This window comes from Ambystoma mexicanum, chromosome 3p (genome assembly GCF_040938575.1).
Source record: "Ambystoma mexicanum isolate Mex_15411 chromosome 3p, UKY_AmexF1_1, whole genome shotgun sequence".
Taxonomy (NCBI): Eukaryota; Metazoa; Chordata; class Amphibia; order Caudata; family Ambystomatidae; genus Ambystoma; species Ambystoma mexicanum.
Genome location: NC_090925.1, coordinates 327021454 through 327044091, shown reverse-complemented (window position 1 = coordinate 327044091; position 22638 = coordinate 327021454). Strand labels below are relative to the sequence as shown.

At 47.6% G+C, this 22638-nt stretch overlaps 1 protein-coding gene across 2 annotated transcripts in view; it reads left to right on the top strand.

Annotated features, from left to right (window-relative positions):
* Positions 1-22638, top strand: part of LOC138580390 (3'-5' exoribonuclease HELZ2-like) — a 957207-nt gene that overhangs the window by 103835 nt on the left and 830734 nt on the right. For both annotated transcript variants that reach the window (XM_069650902.1, XM_069650903.1), the window contains exon 3: positions 12124-12307. In XM_069650902.1, the coding sequence (XP_069507003.1) occupies positions 12124-12307 (184 nt within the window). The remainder of the gene's footprint in view (positions 1-12123; positions 12308-22638) is intronic.

Here is a 22638-nt window from a genome sequence, read left to right as displayed (position 1 = left end):
GGTGAACGTTGGTACAGTGGTGCATCAGTGACCGCCATTTTTCAAGTAGTATTTCCACTGACCCCTCACAAGTTTTTGAGCTCCACCAAAGATGGTTGGTGATAGAATGTGACCACTGCAAAAGACTTTCAAAACCTTTTTTTTTCCTGCAGCCGAGATTTTCTTATTGATTGATTTAGCAAGATGCCATACGTCAAATTGATGTTTAATATGTGGGAACTGATCTCTCATTGTCTTGGCAATTGAAACGTGTCTATCCGTGGCTATGAGGTCGATGTGCATTCCCCTTGATTGTAGATATTCCACTGATTTTATAAAACCTAGTTTCTCCATGGCCACTGACGATGTACATTGTGTTACCTGCACGACCACCGAACTCACAATTTTCTTACTATCCATGTCCTGAAAGTGGTAGGTGCAGTACTTGGCAGAAAATCCAGGGCTGTCGCACTGTCCATCGCCGGCTAGCCTGAATCGTTTGCCTTCGAATGTACTTGCTTGAGACAATTGTTCAATTTTCCAAGCATCACTAATGGCCGGAAACAGATAATCACGTTGGTATGTCTAGTACAGCGCTTTAGAAATGAAATGGAGTCCCACAAACTGAAAGAAAGCCTCTAACTTTCTAAGACTGGAGCCACTAAAAAGTGATGCGGCTGCACACAGTAGATTGCCTGCTGGCATTTTCCCCAGCATTGGTTGTGCAGACCATGAGAACCTATGATTTAATCTACAGGCGGCATTTATTTTGACGTTACTGCCTTTTATTTGACGAGTCACATTAATCAATGGCTTCCCACATACTTTCCCTCTAATGGAATGCACACATTCAGCATACTTCTAATTTCCATCAAACAACTGTCGAATACAATGTATTTTCTCTCTTTCATTAGACTGTCATCCTGCGTCAACGTTATTTCGGCTGTTGACGTTGTGGAGATTTCAACACATTGGAAAGTAATATCGCTGATATCAAGTTCTGATGCTTCTATGGATGCTGCGGCTGGTTCATTCACTGTCATTTCAACATCTATTACTTCAACATTGATGGGAGAACACAACAATGTCGACAGGTTTTTTGGTGGCAAATTTTTGGCGGGTGTAGATTGTGTAAATTGATCTGCAACTACTTCAGAGCTATCTTCAATACATTCAATAACATCTTCTTGTGGTGGTGCGGTCGCACTGTAGCTATGGTCCAATGCAACTTTGCTGTAGTCTCCAAACACAATAATTCATGTTCTGGCCATTGGACATGAGCATCTCGAGCCTGAACACGCCTCGCCTCAATTAATAGTTCCTCCATAGTGTACACGGTCTGGCAAGCCACATCTCTCATTCGCTTCACTGTCTGTGTGTGTATAGTTCTGACACCCACGGGTAACTGGAGGAGATATTGGAAAAGGGATGTTCAGTTTAAACACAAGATGGACTGTAGTAGAATTGACTGGAAAAAAACATAAAATAGTCCCCAGCACAAACATTTTTTTAAAGTTATGAACTGTTTGTAACTAACCTTTTTTTGTTTTTTTTTCTTTGCAACTTTTTTGACTCGACCTTCAACATCTGCACGCTGTAGCTCCGATTCGTTTCCGCATGTCCTCCCTTCCTCTTGCGCTGCAAGGACTATATTTTCTGTATCCGCATAGACAGCACGGAATGAGACTCCATCGTCTCCCTGAAACATAGTACTTTTATTACTATGTATCAAAATATTGTTAGCATAAAACACACGTGAGGACAAACACACAGGTACATCTCAATAGCCAAATACGATTTAAACATTGTGTGCAACAATCAAAGGACAAGTATTCGACCAGTGATGATCTATTTCGATGGAACTGTCAGTATCCATACCTCTGGCTCTGCATGGACTGCCATGAATGGTTGTATTGGAGAGGAGGCATCCGCATCTCCCTGAAACACAGTACTTGCATTAGTATGCTTTTCAATATTGGAAACACAACACACACTTGGGGTCGACGGCACAGGTACATATAAAGAGATAACCGCAAATGATGCATTGTCCAAAAGAATCAAGGAAAATCCAAATATGATCACATTTCATCGACTTATTTCTACGATTCCTTTACATCTGCATCATCTAAATGAGATGTTGTGATTGTGGTGGAAGCTCCGTCGTCTCCCTGAAACACAGTACTTGGATTAGTATGGTTTTCAATATTGGAAACATAACACACACTTGGGGTCGAACGCACAGGTACATATAAAGAGATAACCGCGAAAGATGCATTGTCCAAAAGAATCAAGGAAAATCCAAATATGATCACATTTCATCGACTTATTTCAACGATTCCTTTACATCTGCATCATCTAAATGAGATGTTGTGATTGTGGTGGAAGCTCCGTCGTCTCCCTGAAACACAGCACTTGCGTTAATAGGGAAGAAAGTATAGCAAATGGAATCACGTTATATGATCACGCATGATGGAGCTGTCATTATCCATACCTCGTGCTGCTGAAGAATATCTATGGATGTTGCAAATGTAGTGCGCACTTCCGAAAGCTGTTGCGCCGATTCGTATACTTGAATGTCAGGCTCTGCATCAAGTGCAGGGGTTGACGCTCCATCAACTGCCTGAAACATAGTACTTGCATTAGTGAGGATTACAATTGTGAAAACATAATATACACCTGGGGTCGACAGCACAGGTACATATCAACGGCTAACCACGAATGAAACATTGTGTAGAACAATCAAACGACAAGAATTCCAGCTCTGATGATGACGCTCGGTGGAGCTGTCAGTATCCATACCTCCTGATGTTGAAAAACATCTAGAAATGTTGTAGATGTGGCGGACGCTTCAGCATCTCCCTGAAAGACAGTACTTGCATTAGTATGGATAACACTAATTATAACTGAAAACAAACACCAGTGGACGATAACTAAGGTGTATATTAATTGGAAAGCAGTAACCAAACATTCGGTAAAATAATTACACGATAGAATAAAACTATTACTTGACATGCATAAAACAAGTATGTAGCGGATTAGCCAAGTAAGATTACCTGATACGCGCTAGAAGTGGTTGATAACTGCGACCACGTCAAGGATGTAGAATGTTCTTGCTTCAGATTCAAGGGATAGTCAAGAAGTTGTAAAGGTCAATTAATGATTGATAATGAAATGCCAATATTAAAAATAGCCATGTAAGCCGACAGAATACTTGAAAAATGCTCAATACAGCACAGTTCGCTGTCCCCATATATATATACATTGCGTTTGTGGGTTATGAAATCGAAAAAGAATATATTGATAAATGTCATTATTCAAAAAACTATACACTCATATCAATATCGAAATTATTACAAGGGATAGAACACCTACAATATCTATTAATCCATTCGGCTACACACTACCACAAGGCCTAAAGCTAAATCCGGACACTTGACTCACCGTTGGCGGAATGTGGACGAATAGAGTGGGAATAGCATTTTCGCGCAATTTCCGTGTCGTTCGCCGTTTATTCTTCTTTGTTACCCAAGAAGTTTTGTACATGTCCAAGGAAAAGTGCCGGCTGCAGATGCGGTATCGATCACCCCTCTTGTCCTCTAAGACTTGTTGGACTCTACTTTCCAGCTCATCCAGTGGATATCCGCAATGTCTGACCCATTCTCTTATTCGATCAACAGTTTTCGGGAATACATGCATTGTAGTTCCTTCAGATTTCGCATGGGTCTTCGAAGGGCAACCGCTAATCGAACAGGCAGGCATTGTTGATAAATCTGAAAAGTAAATATCGACATTATTATACAATCTTCAAGAGTAAAGATTTGATACAAAAGTAAATGAATCATACAATGATCAATGCAAGGTTTGTTTTGGTCGCAGGAACTATACCAGTTCATTATGTGCTGCTTAGTATTTGCATAAGTTGCAGAAATGTATAAATGATGTGACTAAAATCTGAACATGTGACTCGTCCCTTGGATGTTCTGTCTTGCACGAGAAGGAAACATGCTAACATTATTGACTGGACCCCCAAAGGATGCAATTCAATCACAATAGTCACAGATGAAAATAAATAGATTTATTGATAGCATAGCAATGGAAACTCACGTCAATACCAATGAGACCAATGAACATAGCACTATTGTTTACTCTACTCGAAAATAGATAGAAATTTAAAAATCTGCGAAATATAACCAGGATACATGGCCTTACCTTGACCAACAAACAGTTGGATTCAGCAAGCAGAGCAGTATGTTGCGGGAGAATAGGTGGATGGCCACAGGTAGCGCACTGATGGATATGCTCGAAGCGGTCACAGAAGTTCACGGATAGCACGACGACGAGCAGATTATCATAGATCTCAGTGGTTCCCAGGTAGCACGTTCAAGAGTTGACTTGCAAAGCACAAAGATGTTCTCATGAGACATATCGAGTGGTTTTTAAAGTATTAGAAACTGGGGTGTGTTTGTGAATGAATGACGTATGTATGTCGTGGTATTAGGGGGGCGGCCTGCCTCAGGGGAGGCCTGCCTGGAGACACGGGGTCTGAGGAGGCCATGTGACCGATGGCCCCTTGGCGTGGGACACCTTTTGAAGTGTACATGTAGTTTGGCACCTTGGCCGTTTGCGCCCGTCACAGCCCCCCATGCCAGCGCGCATCCACCGGCGCGAACCGCCTTTGATAGAGGGGGGTGGGATGGATGGCCCTGGGGCGTGCAGATAAGGCACAGGAAGACTGCTGAATAGAGACACACTTATGTGGATTGCAGGGGGGCGGCCTGCCTCAGGGGAGGCCTGCCTGGAGACACGGGGTCTGAGGAGGCCATGTGACCGATGGCCCCTTGGCGTGGGACACCTTTTGAAGTGTACATGTAGTTTGGCACCTTGGCCGTTTGCGCCCGTCACAGCCCCCCATGCCAGCGCGCATCCACCGGCGCGAACCGCCTTTATATCAATATACAGTATATCGCCTTTATATCAATTATAGTATATCGTTGCTTATCAATAACAAATGTCACATACCGGAGATTCTTGTGAGCACAGACCCACACTTCAACCGGTGTATTATAGTGGCCAAGACCCTAAGGCCTGTATAATCAAATGGTAATTGTTAGTATAGATATATGTGTGACTTTTATAGAGACATAACCTACTGAAAGACTTTGAACAAGTGTTATTTAGTGCAAGCATTATCGAGAATATGTTATGTTAGCTTAGATAGATAGTGACCACCCTGCTTCACAGCAACCAGACCTTCACCCATTCGGAGCACAGATGTCTGACGTCCATCCTTGAATGGAGACACACTTGATTCATTTAAAAAATCGAGACAAACGTTGTTAAAATATATGTGGTGTTTTATTTAGTATCTTATTTTCATGAAACAAAAATACAAAACTTTAAAGATTACACAGGTCAGGTTGCAGCACAGCAAGAGAAAATCCCCTGTACTGACCGCTGTCACTCGGGAACGTTTCTCTAATGGCACGAACGGCACAGGCGGGTATCACTCTTCGAACGCGGTGTCCAAGCCTCCCGTGAAGCCACCATGTAAAGGAACGATAGGCCACTAGCCTGTACCACCTGTGAAAAGGAATGAAACAAACTGTTTTTAAATGACCCAGATAAGTTTAATAAACGTTTGTTGTCAATGACAATTCTTGTAACTAATGGCATTTTACACGGACAAATGCTATCTAGACAATGCACACTATTGAATGACTTTCATGCGTTACAATGATATGTAGATGTAATTTTGGATATAGTAGAAGAACATGAAATAGGAGTGGCATGACAAGCAGAGTATACTTACTCGTTACTCGGATTACGAGGACGAACAGTTGCTCGAAGTTTGTGCATAAGCACCATCATTATTCTCAACACGGCCCGTGTGAGGCAGGCTGCCCTGAAGTCTGGCAGCTCGGTGATGCATTGCGGTCGTGGCTCGCCTTCCGAAATGTAGGCCAGGCATCCCGAGTTTTCTCGGCAGCAGCAGTTCTCGTCCTCAGTTGGCATTAGCTCGCACCGATTGCATGTGCACCAGGTGGAGACGCCGTCCATGCGACATGGTCCAGGCTCTTCATCTGTTGATTCGTCCTGCCAACTGCTGTCCGAATCCCCATCGTTTTCGCGTGCTTCCCTTTCCAGTAGTTCCTCCTCTGTATACTCGGGCTCGTACATGTAGGGCATTATTGTAGCCATTGTGTGTTAAACAAACTAAAATAATTGATAGCGGTGGTACTGGTATCTGTTCACACGGGCTACAAGCAGCGAAGGTAGCTGACCAGAGCACTGAAACGAGTCACAGAATACTCAAAGTAACACAGAGAGAGGAATGGAATCGAAAATCGGCTGCTGTGTGTTGTGAAACGGTCTGTTTATACTTATTGAGGAGAGAGGCGTCCTGCCATTTCCATGGCGACACGTCATTAGCTGAAGCGCAGCGAATGTTGACACGAGACGTGCTTTGGCGTTGGGAAATGGGCGGTACGAGTCTGCTGATGACAGGCTCAGGGGCGGGGGAATTGATTTAGTGCCGCAAAAGCAGGTCAGCCAGGGCGATTGGGGAAAAGATAGGATTATCAGAAAATGGCGGCTCCCTAGTGCTTGTTTTCGCGTGCGTTTAATGGACGAAAACTCGGGTAAGGTCCATAGGAAAGTTTTCTAAAATCGAGCCACTTAGGCTTAAAAAAAGATGGCCGACCCGTTGGGACAATAAAAACTTTTACTAGACCATGCCTTTAACCTCTTCCACTGAATGACTCTTAGTGTGGGATCTGAAAGTATTTGCCTGCTTAAGAATATTTGCGGTCTCTTGTATGTTCTAAATAACCTTTTCCTTTGACTTATTACTATATGATTCTAAATGCAACAATGATATATTAGTGTCCCCAGCACCCTAACAAATGAAATCACCTGAGGGTGTGGGTAGTGGCTGTGGGCCGTCCCAAAAGGGTATCTACTGATTTAGAGATATTAAGAGTGGGTATTTCATGAAGTGTATTTGAGCGTTACTGTTATATTGCTCCCTTCTGAAGAACGCTTATTCTAACTGACGGATAAATAAATTAATAATTTTTTATTCAAGAAATCTTGAGTGTAAGAGTTTATTTGAATACTTCTAATTGTAAATCTCTGTGTAACTCCACTACAGCTCACATTGACTCCTTTTGACATAAGGCTGGCTGCTGAACACGCTACCAAAACTGTGTAGTACAAGCTTACATTAAAGGTTGGGTTTCCTATACCTGTAGTCAAGAGTTGTTTGTAGTGTTCCCAGAGGGTACTGCATACAAACTTTGCCTAACAGGCCCCAAGGCAAAGGGCGGCTCCAACAGAGGCGGCTCCACATCGTGTCTGCAGGTGTCAGCAGGGGAAGCCAATGGCCAGCCGTCAACCAGCAGCAACCACTAAAGTAAGTGTGGCTTGGGAGGGGAGCCGAGCAGTTACTCTACTCCAGAAAACCCCTGCTACTCTACAGCACCCTACCTTGAAATTGTGAATGTTGGCCTGCGTCGCATCTAGATAGAATTGTGAATGTAAGCAAGTCGCTGTGATGCTGGAAATGCATCGGAGGGACAGGGCCTCCGTATCCTTGTCCTTTACTGCTTTTTATCGTGTGTTCTGTCGTGTTTTCCACGCAGGAGTTCATGTGGGACTCCTGGCGCTGCAGCTCTCTCTCTTTTGGTTTGGTGAACAGACCCATGGGATACCCTTATGGCACCCATGGGTAGGGTACGGGCTGGTGGCAGCTCCGTGCTGAAATGATTGGTGCCCTGAGCGTCCTCCATTTTGGGATGCCCAGGCCATGTCATTGGAATCGGTAGATTCCTGATGGAGAGAAAATGGCCCCCATGGCCTCTTGCCTTCCATCACCTGTTACACTGATCTTCCCGAAGTCCCGGGAAGCCCTGCCTCTGTCCCTCCCCCCTGACTGGCTGTTGGGTGGAAGTTCTGTATATGGTAGTGTGGGGAAGTGCCGACAAGACTGGCTGGAGCCTTCTCAATGACCATATGTTGTGGGTACGCCTGGGGGTGGGACCTGGGTGAATGGAGTGTGTGTCGAATATACATTCTATGTTGTGACTGTCTAGTATCTGGTGTTTGACACAATGGTTGAGACAGCCCTGCCCGAAACCGGTATGAATGCAATTTGGAGTGTTGAATGGCTCGGTACTTGTCCCAATACACATAACTTGTTGTGAGTGTCTGGAGAGAAGTGAATGGCCTGAATACCTTGTGTACCTGATTGGTTGCCTGCCTGCATGAATGCCTGTAGTCGTGATTGGATGCTTGAGTGCGACCTAGCGGAATGAATGGGAGATCAACGGTATATCTGGGGACCTCTCGCTGCTAGGAATCGTGTTCAGAAGCTGAAGTCCACTACGACGAGTAACTGGAGTGAAGCTTAATCTTGAGCTCTGCTGGACGAGAAGAATTGCTGTTGCTCTCCTTCGCCATCTGAAAGCTGCTGTGCTTCAGGAACTGACCCAGAGAGGACCTGATAAGGCGCCCTCTCCCTGAGCTACGAGGGACGATTGTGCACAGCTGATCTTTGCCTAAGCTCCCTGGTAGACAGACCTTCGACAGGCTGCCGACCCGATACGGGGACTGCTGCGGAACTCCAAGGAGAAGCACCCGGACTGTTGTCCGTCACTGTCGTCGACAGCCGTCGCCGACTGGAACCGCCGTGCTCCCATTGCCTAAGAAACTCCCGTAATCCAAGAACGCTCTTGTCCGCATCGTCGCCGCTGTATCCTGCTGGAGAAGGCCTGACCATCGACGCGCCGAGGAGCATCCACCGGTGGGTTTCCCGCCACCCAAAGACCACAGAGATGCCGATGACTCGACGCCCTTGCTGGGCCACAGTTCTTCAACTCTTTGCGGTCCAGAACTATCGACACCGAGGTGCCTCGCACGCCTGTTCCTTGCAGGAAGTTTACGCTTTCCTGTCAACGAGCACCGCTAGGAACGACGCGGCCACTTCACCGTCGTAGCTCGACCTGTTCTCCGTCGGACGTTTGACGACCCGTGACTCCTGCCTGAAAGGGAGGACACTCAAGAAGGGTTGTCAATTTCCCTGACGCGGAACACTATAACACCAAGGTACTTTGGGGTTGCAGAACTATTGGGAACTCTAAGGGTGAACAATATATGGAATGGGCTTGTATTTTTCTTCTACAGGTTGCCCAGGTGGGGGGATCTCCACACAGAGCTGTGTTTAACGGTAGCTACCAGTATTCTGCCTATTGCTCAACCATCCTGCTTTCCTTCCTCTCTCTACTGCTGGTTTTCTCTTTATTTTGATCTGTGTGTCATTCTGACCGTATGCACTTTAATAAGATTGAGTAACGTTAGTGGTACCAATTTAGAACTGTACATATTTACCATTGTTGATTTTCAGAGCACAAAGTGAGTTATCGTGATCGTGTATATGACTTTGAATATTAATTATATAAAGACTGTGTTTTAACCGATACAGTGTGTGGACATTCCTTCGTGGGTGCTTGGGGACTACACTGTACTTAAGAACCAGCTCGCAACACCTCCCGAGAAGCTAGGCCTTGATTGCTCGTCCATTGCTACCGTAATAGAGAATCTTGGCAGGGGTCTCTGTGCCTCCCCTCTACCATATAGAGAGCGGAAGTGCAGACCCCCCCTCCGGTCTTTACAGTCCCACACTTAAAAATATGAATATTAGCATGTGTCACACTTAGCTGGAATTGTGAATGTCAGCAAGTCCCACACTTAGATGGAATTATGAATTCTAGCAAGCCCACACTTAAAAATGTGAATATTAACATTGCCACACTTAGAATTGTGAACATCAGCCTGCGTCGCATCTAGATAGAATTGTGATTGTTAGCAAGCCCACACTTAGATGGAATTGTGAATGTTAGCAAGCCCATACTTGGATGGAATTGTGAATGTTGGCAAGCCCACATTTGGATGGAATTGTGAATGTTGGCAAGCCCACATTTGGATGGATTGTGAATGTTGGCAAGCCTACATTTGGATGGAGTTGTGTATGTTAGCAAGTCCAGACTTGGATGGAATTGTGAATGTTAGCAGGACCACACTTGGATGGAATTGTGAATGTTAGCAAGTCCACACTTGCAAATGTGAATATTGACATGTGCCACACTTAGATAGAGGTGTGAACATCAGCCTGCGTTGCATCTAGATAGGACTGTGAATGTCAGCAAGTCCCACACTTAGATGGAATTGTGAATGTTAGCAAGCCCACACTTAGATGGAATAGTGAATGTTAGCAAGCCCTCACTTACAAATGTGAATATTAACATGTGCCACACTTGGATAGAACTGTGAATGTCGGCAAGTTCCACACTTAAAAATGTGAATGTTGGTATGTGCCGCACTTGGATAGAATTGTGAACGTTAGCCTGCATCGCATCTAGATAGGACTGTGGGAGTTGGCAGGTGCTGCACCTGGATGGAATTGTGAATGTTAGCAAGTCCCACACTTCTGTGAATGTTAGCCTGATGTAGCCGAATCCAGATGTAGCCTCCATTTCTGCCTATCATATGCAGAAACCCATTTACGGTGGAACCGGGGCCTTTGCCCCACTCTACAGGACTCTAAACCCTAGGCACTTAGCCAAACTGTGAAGGTCAGCTTCAAGACATATAACCCACTAACCAAAAAAGCTCAAATTCTGCATACTTAACCCATACCGAATCCTACACAACCACCTCTCGCACAGCAAGACGCACGCACTTAACCACACCACAACAAAAAACAACACATAAGCCGCACCAACAGCACACGAGGCCTGACTTCGATCCAATACTCGCACCAATGGTCAGTGCACGGTGTATACTGAACTGAAGCTGCCAACAGGACACCACTTCTGTCACTATCCTACTCCCTCTTCACGCTAATAACCCAACCTGCCTTCTCGTTTACAGATCCGCCTGAGTGCCTGGTGACCAATTCGGTTGGTGACGGTGCGCTATACAAATACATTTAACATTAACCTATCAGATTAGAGAGTTTAATTGGATCTGACTGACGCTTTTGCATCCCCAGACTTGGGAATGTCAAACAGAATTTAAACCGGACAAAGAAGGTACTTCAGATGTAAGAAGGTGGTAGTGTCTTGTGGCATACAACAAATCTGGGCAAATACCTCCCTTTTGCTATGGTAAGTCTGCATAAACCTGCAACTAGCAATGGGTCCTGCACATCCGCAAGTGAATGTCACAGCAGCACAGATTAAATAAATTGTCTCCTCCCGTTCCTTTGAAAAGTCCTTCAAAGTAATAAACCAGGCAAATCCTTTACATTGCTCAGCAGTGTCTATTACATTAGGGCTCAAAACAATCTTTCTTGATGCCTTCTCCGGGCCACAAGCATTCGCAACTCTGGATACAGATTGTTCCAATGCGTGCCACAAATGGCTTTTGTAGAAGAAATACGCCTGTATTGGCGAGAAAGATGTAGACTGGTGACTAGTTTAAAGCACAGGGACGATGCAAATGTCTAATGAAACTGGCTGTAGGAATCCTGTGTTTACTGTGCGCAGGTCTACCCTCCTAAGGAGGAGTGTGAGGTACACACTGCATATAAAAACCACGTTTGGGATAGGGGAAACCTGAACACAAAAAGCTTGTATGGTAATACAAATGATATATAAGCATTTTAAAAAACACTTTTACTTTAGGACAAACTTAATCGGTGTCCTTCACACGGTGTATCCACCCTAAAGAAATCGAGGGTAGAACGCTGAAAGCGTCAGGGCTTTCCAACCCTTCCTGGAGAAAGAATTCCTGTAGGAATGATGCTAGAAGTGTGATTACTGTCAGGAAAACATAGGATTGGTTTTGTGTTTTGGGGAAAACTAAGGAAAAAGTGAATGCCGTTCGTAGACCTATTTCAATAGATATTTTCATGTGAAGAGGGGGTGCTATTATTCGTGTAGACATGTTAGTGTTCCTTCATTTTTGTGGGGCTGGTAGAAGGGAGTTAGATTGTGAGTTTGTGTACACTTGCTTTTTTAGCACTTTCCTAAACTGGTTGAACGGCCGTAGGATTTCTTAAACTGAGTCCAGATTGTTTTGGAACTTTGATGCTTTCAGGAAGGATATTTACTTGTATCTGCCTCTTGTGTAATCTCACTTCTGCAGGCCAGAGACCTGTGTGTACGGGGAGGGATGCACTGGTGCCCATTCCTCGGAGGAGCTGCAGGAGTGGATCCAGAGGGCCAAGGTTATCCGGAAGATCAAGCGGTCTGCCGAAAAGGAAGGGCTCCTCTCCTACTCAGATCGTCTTATTCAGGAGTACCGGGCATGCAGCAGCGAGCTCCTTGTTGTGAGTTGAATGTCTTCATTTCCTACATTGCGACTGATGCTCTTAAATGGATTGGTGGAAATGCGCTCGCAGGGATTGAAATAAAGTTGAGAAGCGAAAGATGACCATGTTTCCAGTGCATGGGCCTTCAGTCAATGAGCAGGAGCATGTAATAGCAGGCGTAAGCCACTAGCAAGGTATGAAGTCACCCCTCCACCCCCAGTAGTAATCCATATATACCATTTCTTAGTCGCCAAGTGACCAATATTGCTGGCCAAATGGCTAATGCCGAGTACAAATTGTAGGGCCCATTTAATAGACTGCAGATTGTGCAGCAAATTGAACTACCGCACGCTTAGTCCAGCCAGCTCTCGTTTTTCATCAGCCTCATAACCCATAGCTCTCAACCATTTGTGTCGCAAAGGCGGGTGAAATCACCCGATTTTGTTTTTGGCGGGTGAGACGGCCATTGGAATGAATGGGCGTGCAGTAGGCTTGGCGGGTGAGTCTGCCCTTTATGAGGCGGGTGACACCCGCCAAAAGCGTGTGAGTTGAGAGCTATGCATAACCTAGTCACACATTTAGGTTTTTCAGTATATTCTAGAGGGCTCAAAAGTAGTAGAACACAAATAAAGGGAACACTGTGTAACCTGTTCTGAGTCCAAAGCATTTCCTCGCACCACTCTAGTTAAGCCTACTAGGCACTTAAGTACAAGCAGGTTCCACATGGATCCCTGTGTTGAGAATGAGAATGAGGATTTCAGTCTGTTTTTATGCTTGAGCATGGCATGTGTTGCCATAAATTTCTGTATTTTTGCAATTCAAACTGCACTCGGGCCATAACCATCTACCCCTGCCTCGAGTCAGGAATTTCAGATGAACTGCATTCACGTAGAAACCCCTTTTCCTTCAGTCTCCCTGCTTTTCCTACCTTTAGGGCCGACTTGTTCCTTCTGTTCCTAAACTTCCTATTCCCCGCCCAAGTCCTTCCCACAGACTCCGGTCTGGATATCCCGCGCGCACATGGGGTACAATATGTATCCCCAGGAGAAGCCTTGTTTGCCGGAAGACCACCAAAGTGTGAATGCCTAATACATTTAGGCTATGTTTCCCACCAAATCTATTTGGAGATTACTGCACAAAAAGGACTCTTACTCTGCGGGTAGCTGGCAAGTCACCACTTCTGGATTTTTAATACATATATATATATATTTCTGAGGCTTGTGGAATCTGCTTAGATCACATGCTGTGCATAGGCCGACATCTAGTGGAAGCTGCGGAGTATTACAGTTTGTTTTTCGAAACTCGAAAATGGGCGTCGACACAGGCGTGCCAGTAATACTATCCCTAGTGTGACGTCCACTGTACCCAAGATCCCTCACGCGTCTAGGATCCTCAGATTGTTTTTTTCCGCCATACTGGTCGGAAGCATCTTGCGGAGTTCCCTGGCCTTAGCCATACTTTTGCTTATTATTGAAGTTTAAAATTATTTATTAACATCCTTCCCCACCCCAACGTCGACCCTCGAAACTCGACGACGGCTGGAGAAGACATCGACCGTCGGCTGCTGCACGACGGATCTGGGCCTCGGAAGGCCGCTGGCCTCGGCCCGGGCCTAGTAGGCCGCTGGCCTCGGCCCTGCAAGTAGGGAGAGTGGGGGCTGGTACATACTCTTCACTCTTGGTATTAGGTACACCGTTAGGTACACCTTATATATTTCATACACTTACCAGCCCGCTGCCTCAAGGTGCGTATGGAGGGTACCCCTTTCCAATTCTGCCCCAAGTGCAACCGCAAATACCCTTGGGTCGACAGGCACGCCACGTGCAATCTCTGCTTGCCGAGGGACCACCCCGAAGCGAACTGCAGAGCGTGTAGTAGGTTTAAGCCTAAGACACTTAAGGACCGTTCGACAAAGCGTTGGGCCCACCACGCCAGGCAGGCGGCCATGGCAGCGGAGGGCGCCTTCAGCGATGGCAGCGACGCCGTACTTTCGGACGGCGAGGGCATTAGGGCGTCGAAAGACTGCCGAGCGCAGGTCCCCGACCTCGGAAGGTTGTCCGGCAGGGCGGCTATGGGGAAGACCCCCGGCGACGCAAGCGCTACACACCCTACACACACTAAGCACACGAAGTCCAACCGAACCTCGACGACGTCGACTTCTCGGAAAGAGGCACAGATAGAACGGTCCGACTCGGTGTCCTCTGGGCGCTCTCGATCGAGATCGCCTCATGACGCAAGGCAATCATCCACTCTTGCCAAGAGTGCCTCGCTCCCGAGATTAACGGAAGTTCGATCGTCGGAAGACGAAGACGACTTCCACCCCCAGGCCGCGCTCCAGGAGACCGAGGCCGCAGTTATCACCAGCGAGGCCCCACGCTCGAAACACACAGATACCTCCCCAGACCCTCGACGACAGCCGTCGAAGGTCTCTGGGGCCTCCAAGGGGCAGGGAAAACATTTTTCCACGCATGGGGAGGGGGGGAAACAGCGGAAAGCACAGCCTTCCACTCCTCTAAGATCATCCTTCCACCCTAAGCAGACAGACAAACACAAATCTACTGGGACTTCAACATCCAGTAAGGGTACCCTTGAGTCCCCTAAGTTGCCTACTAAAGTCATACCCTGTTCCAAAGTATGGTCCAGTGAAGACATAGACAGGGTCATGTCAAGGATGTCTTCCTTAGCTGATTTTTATGAAAAAAACCCAGAACATTTCCTTTCGTATGACCCTCAAGGGGCCACACCCTCAGGCTCCTCTGATCCTATCCCCCTAAGTAAAAAGGCCCGGTTTGAAAGACCTGAACCCTTCGAGGTGCAGCCTTACTCTACTCCATACTCTACTCCACACCATGAGTTTGAAATTATGGAGGAACAAACCGGGACTGAATACTATGCGGATGATGAGGACCTGGAGGAGGTAGAAGATGAGCAGGAAATTTACAGAGTAGATTCCCCGGTAGAGAGCGAAGCCCCAGTTACCGACTCGCCAGTTGATAACCAACCCCTCCTTAATGAAGTTCTCGCTCTCGCAGCAGAACATTTTCACATCGACACCCACGGTGTACAGGAGGAAAGGGACTTCGCAGAAGAGTTGGTGGGAGAGAGGAGGCCGGTCGCTCAGACCATCCCTATCCTTAAATCCATCCAACGTAGAATAGATCCATCCCTGGTGAATCCTAACCTCACCAGAGCCGTCAACCCCAGAGTTGAAAAACTTTTTCGGGCAGCCCAGTCTGACCCTCTTTATATAAGAGGACATCTTAAACCAGACTCCCTAGTGGTTACCAACACTCGGAAGAGGGCTGGGACACCCTTATCGTCGTCAGAAGCTCCTCCCGACAAGGAGAGCAAGAAACTGTACGGGTTTGGCAGAAAGGTAGCCTCAACGTCCGCCTACCAAGCAAGAATTGCAAACTCCACCACCCTGTTGGCAAGTTACAACTGCCATCAATGGGAAGAGGTCGCGGCGCTCATAGCCTCTGCTCCTGAACCGTTAAAGGGCCAGTTGGCTCGGATCTCGGCAGAAGGGAGAGCCGTGTCTGGTTGCATATTAAAAGCAACTTTCGACGCCGCGGACAACGCAGGAAGATTGATAGCAGAAGGTACTGTTATCAAGAGACATGCATGGTTACGGCAGTCGGGGTTCAAAACAGAAACCCAGGCTTCATTAATAGACAAGCCGGTGGAACCCGAGCTATTGTTTGGGAAAGCGGTCGAAGACGCACTTAAGAATGCCAAGGACGAATACGAGACTCTCAAATCCCTTGGCCAGCTTACCAACAAACCCCCTAACCAGAGGGGGAACAGTAATTTTCGTCGCCCACGCGGCCAAAATTCACAAAGAGGCAACTATGCCCAAGGACAGGGTACACAATGGAACAACAACCAGCAGTCTACCCAAAGTTACGGCAGGGGTAACAAGAGAGGTCGTGGAAGAGGCAGAGGCAGCCCCAACAAGGGAGGTGGCACGCCTCCACCAAAGCAGTGACGCTCAGTTCAGGGTCCCTTCTCACGCAACCCCAGTAGGGGGACGCATTTCCAACTTCACCCAGGCTTGGGAAGGGATCACCTCAGACAGATGGGTGCTGTCAACAGTGTCCGCAGGATATTGTATAGAATTACTGCAGCGTCCCCGGAACCACCCTCCACGACAAAGAATACACTCCTTAGAACATCAGAAGATCCTTCTCGAGGAGATCGCCATTCTTCTACAAAAGGACGCAATAGAGCTCGTCCCGGGACACCAGGTAAACAAGGGTATTTATTCAACTTACTTCCTTGTGCCAAAAAAAGATTTGACAATGCGCCCAGTATTGGATTTACGGCCTGCCAACAAGTATGTCAAGCCCCAAAAATTCCGTATGACCACGCTACAAGAGGTAATCCCCCTCCTAAAAAAGGGGGATTACATGGCAACCTTGGATATGAAAGATGCTTATTTTCATATTTCCATGATCCCAGCGCACAGAAAATACTTGCGCTTCAAGGTAGACAGTCGCCACTACCAATTCAAGGTACTGCCCTTCGGGATAGCTTCAGCACCAAGGGTATTCACCAAGGTACTGGCAGTGGCAGCTGCACACCTACGCAGGGAGGCAATCCCAGTGTATCCTTATCTGGACGACTGGCTCATAACGGGGGAAACCCCAGGAATTTGCAGGTCAAACATTCAGAGGACTATCAACCTCCTCCACGAATTAGGCTTCTCTATCAACGAGAAGAAGTCAAGTCTGGTGCCAAGCACCTCAAAACAGTTCCTAGGAGCAATCCTAGATACTCAGAAAGGGTTGACCTTCCCTTCGGAAGACAGAATTCGGAATATACTACTGCAGATTCCACATTATCAGTCAGGTCAACAAATAACGGTACGCAAAGCAATGCGGTTACTGGGCATGATGGCGTCATGCATTTACCTGGTCCCCCACGCGCGTCTGCGCATGCGTCCCATGCAGGAATGGTTGGCGAAACAGTGGTCTCAGGCAAGTGGTCAGTGGGACGATCTAGTGGTCGTTTCGCCAACACTCGTACAGAGCTTACACTGGTGGACAAGAGAGAACCTCGCAAGGGGAAAACCCTTTTACGATCCAGAAGTACAGGCAGTGGTGACTACAAATGCATGCCTGACTGGGTGGGGAGCTCACCATCTCCACCACACAGCTCAGGGTCTCTGGTCTCACTCAGTAGCCAAGAACCACATCAATCTGCTAGAGCTTCTGGCAGTATTCCGAGCGCTTCGGGTGTTCGAGCCCCATCTGCTAAACTTGTCGGTGCAGATCCGGACGGACAGCACGACAGCCATGTTCTATCTGAACAAACAAGGAGGGACTCGTTCGCCAAATCTGTCCAAGCTTGCCCAGAAAATCTGGATATGGGCACTCAGACGGAACATCTTCCTGTCATCACAACATGTTCCAGGGGAGCTCAATTCCCTAGCGGATGCCCTAAGCAGAGACTCCCTCCCAGAAGAACACGAATGGGTCCTTCACAGAGATATCGTAGAAGATCTCTTCTCTCGGTGGGGTTTCCCCACTATAGACCTATTCGCCACAAGCGAAAACAAACAATGCCTAGGATTCGCATCCAGGTTCCCCCAGCCAGACTCCCAAGGGAACGCCCTGTGGATGAACTGGTCAGGGATGTTTGCGTACGCTTTTCCACCAACCCCTCTCATCAGGAATGTGGTGTACAAAATGAACAAAGAATCGATGACGCTCATCCAAGTTGCTCCCATGTGGGCGAGACAACCATGGTTTCCACACCTACACATGATGGCGGTGTGCGAGCCCATCAAACTCCCAGCCTGGTACAACCTACTGTCCCAGCAACAAGGTCAAACAGTGCACAAAGAACCCAACTCTATGAACCTGGCAGCATGGCTCCTGAGGTCATAGAGTTTGGCCATCTCAATTTACCACAAAGTTGTATGGACATCCTAAAAGAATCCAGGAAACCAAACACAAGGCACTGCTACTTTGACAAATGGAAAAGATTCGTTATTTGGTGCCAGAATAAACAAATCAACCCAGTTGATTGCACTCCTTCCAACGTTGTAACATACATGCTCCACCTGCTGGACGCAGGTTTGGTTTTTAACTCTCTGAAAGTACACCTGGCAGCCCTCTCGGCTTACACCACATCCCATAACAAGGTATTGTGGTGGAAAGTATCAGTAGTTAAAGCCTTCATGGAAGGAGTAAAGAGACTTCACCCTCCTATTTCGAACCCACCGCCAGGATGGGACCTCAATGTGGTGCTAGCTAAGCTCATGGGCCCCCCCTTCGAACCCATGCATAAAAGTAGTCTCAAACACCTGATTTATAAAACGGCCTTCTTAGTAGCCATTACCTCTATAAGAAGGGTCAGTGAAATTCAGGCTCTGTCAGTGCAGGATCCTTTCTTTGCTATCCACAAAGACAAACTGGTTTTACGCACACACCCTAGGTTCTCACCTAAATTTATATCTAAGTTCCATGTAAACCAGTCCATCGAGCTTCCGGCTTTCTTCCAGAACCCGCAAAGCTCAGCTGAGGTGAAACTACACACCATTGATGTGCGTAGGGCGGTCCTCTACTATGTAAATAAAACCAGACCGCTAAGGAAAACAGATCAACTGTTTGTCTCAGTAGCTACAGGCAGAGAAGGGGATCGCGTCTCTAAAAGCGCGATCTCGAAGTGGATTATCAACTTTATGCAGCTGTGTTACTCTCTTTCTGAAAGAACTCTGCCTTTTACGCCAAGGGCCCATTCCACTAGAGGCATGGGGGCCACTCTGGCTTTCATTGCAAATGTTCCCTTCGACACCATTTGCAAAGCAGCTACTTGGAGCTCTATTCACACTTTTACTCAGCATTACTGCATTGACACTCATTCCAAGACAGATACACAAGTGGGACAAGCGGTTCTAAGACACCTGTTTGCTCATGACCCTTCTCACATCCCACCTCCTTCTTCTGATACTGCTCGCTAATCTATACACAGCATGTGATCTAAGCAGATTCCACAAGCCTCAGAAGGGATACATTACTCACCGTAATCGTATTTCTGATGCTTGTATCTGCTTAGATTCACATGCGACCCACCCTTCCTCCCCTCCGAGAGAAGGCGCACGATTGCTTGTAGTCTTACCTTTCTGTCTATCTGCTTGGATTATCTGTACTCACGCTACTCCTCATGCTTCCTCATGTCAGAAAAAATACAATCTGAGGATCCTAGACGCGTGAGGGATCTTGGGTACAGTGGACGTCATACTAGGGATAGTATTACTGGCACGCCTGTGTCGACGCCCATTTTCGAGTTTCGAAAAACAAACTGTAATACTCCGCAGCTTCCACTAGATGTCGGCCTATGCACAGCATGTGAATCTAAGCAGATACAAGCATCAGAAATACGATTACGGTGAGTAATGTATCCCATATACATATATATGTATTAAAAATCCATAAGTGGTATCCTTAGCTGATATATATATATATATATATTTCTGAGGCTTGTGGAATCTGCTTAGATCACATGCTGTGCATAGGCCGACATCTAGTGGAAGCTGCGGAGTATTACAGTTTGTTTTTCGAAACTCGAAAATGGGCGTCGACACAGGCGTGCCAGTAATACTATCCCTAGTGTGACGTCCACTGTACCCAAGATCCCTCACGCGTCTAGGATCCTCAGATTGTTTTTTTCCGCCATACTGGTCGGAAGCATCTTGCGGAGTCCCCTGGCCTTAGCCATACTTTTGCTAATTATTGAAGTTTAACTTTAATTATTGACATCCTTCCCCACCCCAACGTCGACACTCGACGACGGCTGGAGAAGACATCGACCGTCGGCTGCTGCACGACGGATCTGGGCCTCGGAAGGCCGCTGGCCTCGGCCCGGGCCTAGTAGGCCGCTGGCCTCGGCCCTGCAAGTAGGGAGAGTGGGGGGTGGTACATACTCTTCACTCTTGGTATATAGGTACACCTTATATATTTCCTACACTTACCAGCCCGCTGCCTCAAGGTGCGTATGGAGGGTACCCCTTTCCAATTCTGCCCCAAGTGCAACCGCAAGTACCCTTGGGTCGACAGGCACGCCACGTGCAATCTCTGCTTGCCGAGGGACCACCCCGAAGCGAACTGCAGAGCGTGTAGTAGGTTTAAGCCTAAGACACTTAAGGACCGTTCGACAAAGCGTTGGGCCCACCACGCCAGGCAGGCAGCCATGGCAGCGGAGGGCGCCTTCAGCGATGGCAGCGACGCCGTACCTTCGGACGGCGAGGGCATTACGGCGTCGAAAGACTGCCGAGCGCAGGTCCCCGACCTCGGAAGGTTGTCCGGCAGGGCGGCTATGGGGAAGACCCCCGGCGACGCAAGCGCTACACACCCTACACACACTAAGTACACTAAGTCCAACCGAACCTCGACGACGTCGACTTCTCGGAAAGAGGCACAGATAGAACGGTCCGACTCGGTGTCCTCTGGCCGCTCTCGATCGAGATCGCCTCATGACGCAAGGCAATCATCCACTCTTGCCAAGAGTGCCTCGCTCCCTAGATTAACAGAAGTTCGATCGTCGGCAGACGAAGACGACTTCCACCCCCAGGCCGCGCTCCAGGAGACCGAGGCCGCAGTTAACACCAGCGAGGCCCCACGCTCGAAACACACAGATACCTCTCCCGACCCTCGACGCCAGGCGTCGAAAGTCTCTGGGGCCTCCAAGGGGCAGGGAAAACATTTTTCCACGCACGGGGAGGGGGGGAAACAGCGGAAAGCACAGCCTTCCACTCCTGTCAAACACAAATCTACTGGGACATCCACATCCAGCAAGGGTACCCTTGATAAGTCCTCTAAGTTGCCTACTAAGATCATACCCTGTTCCAAAGAATGGTCCAGTGAAGACATAGACAGGGTCATGTCAAGGATGTCTTCCTTAGCTGATTTTTATGACAAAAACCCAGAGCATTTCCTTTCGTATGACCCTCAAGGGGCCACACCCTCAGGCTCCTCTGATCCTATCCCCCTAAGTAAAAAGACCCGGTTCGAAAGACCTGAACCCTTAGAGGTGCAGCCTTACTCTACTCCATACTCTACTCTACACCCCAGTTACCAAGGACAGCCTTTCCCTGTAGGGGACCAGGAGTTTGAAATTATGGAGGAACAAACCGGGACTGAATACTATGCGGATAATGAGGACCTGGAGGAGGTAGAAGATGAACAGGAAATTTACCGAGTAGATTCCCCGGTAGAGAGCGAAGCCCCAGTTACCGACTCGCCAGTTGATAACCAGCCCCTCCTTAATGAAGTTCTCGCTCGCGCAGCAGAACATTTTCACATCGACACCCACGGTGTACAGGAGGAAAGGGACTTCGCAGAAGAGTTGGTGGGAGAGAGGAGGCCGGTCGCTCAGACCTTCCCTATCCTTAAATCCATCCAACGTAGAATAGATCCATCCCTGGTGAATCCTAACCTCACCAGAGCCGTCAACCCCAGAGTTGAAAAACTTTTTCGGGCAGCCCAGTCTGACCCTCTTTATATAAGAGGACATCTTAAACCAGACTTCCTAGTGGTTACCAACACTCGGAAGAGGGCTGGGACACCCTTATCGTCGTCAGAAGCTCCTCCCGACAAGGAGAGCAAGAAACTGTACGGGTTTGGCAGGAAGGTAGCCTCAACGTCCGCCTACCAAGCAAGGATTGCAAACTCCACCACCCTGTTGGCAAGTTACAACTGCCATCAATGGGAAGAGGTCGCGGCGCTCATAGCCTCTGCTCCTGAACCGTTTAAGGGTCAGTTGGCTCGGATCTCGGCAGAAGGGAGAGCCGTGTCTGGTTGCATATTAAAAGCAACTTTCGATGCCGCGGACAACGCAGGAAGATTGATAGCAGAAGGTACTGTTATCAAGAGACATGCGTGGTTACGGCAGTCGGGGTTCAAAACAGAAACCCAGGCTTCATTAATAGACAAGCCGGTGGAACCCGATCTATTGTTTGGGAAAGCGGTCGAAGACGCCCTTAAGAATGCCAAGGACGAATACGAGACTCTCAAATCCCTTGGCCAGCTTACCAACAAACCCCCTAACCAGAGGGGGAACAGTAATTTTCGTCGCCCACGCGGCCAAAATTCACAAAGAGGCAACTATGCCCAAGGGCAGGGTACACAATGGAACAACAACCAGCAGTCTACCCAAAGTTACGGCAGGGGTAACAAGAGAGGTCGTGGAAGAGGCAGAGGCAGCCCCAACAAGGGAGGTGGCACGCCTCCACCAAAGCAGTGACGCTCAGTTCAGGGTCCCTTCTCACGCAACCCCAGTAGGGGGACGCATTTCCAACTTCACCCAGGCTTGGGAAGGGATCACCTCAGACAGATGGGTGCTGT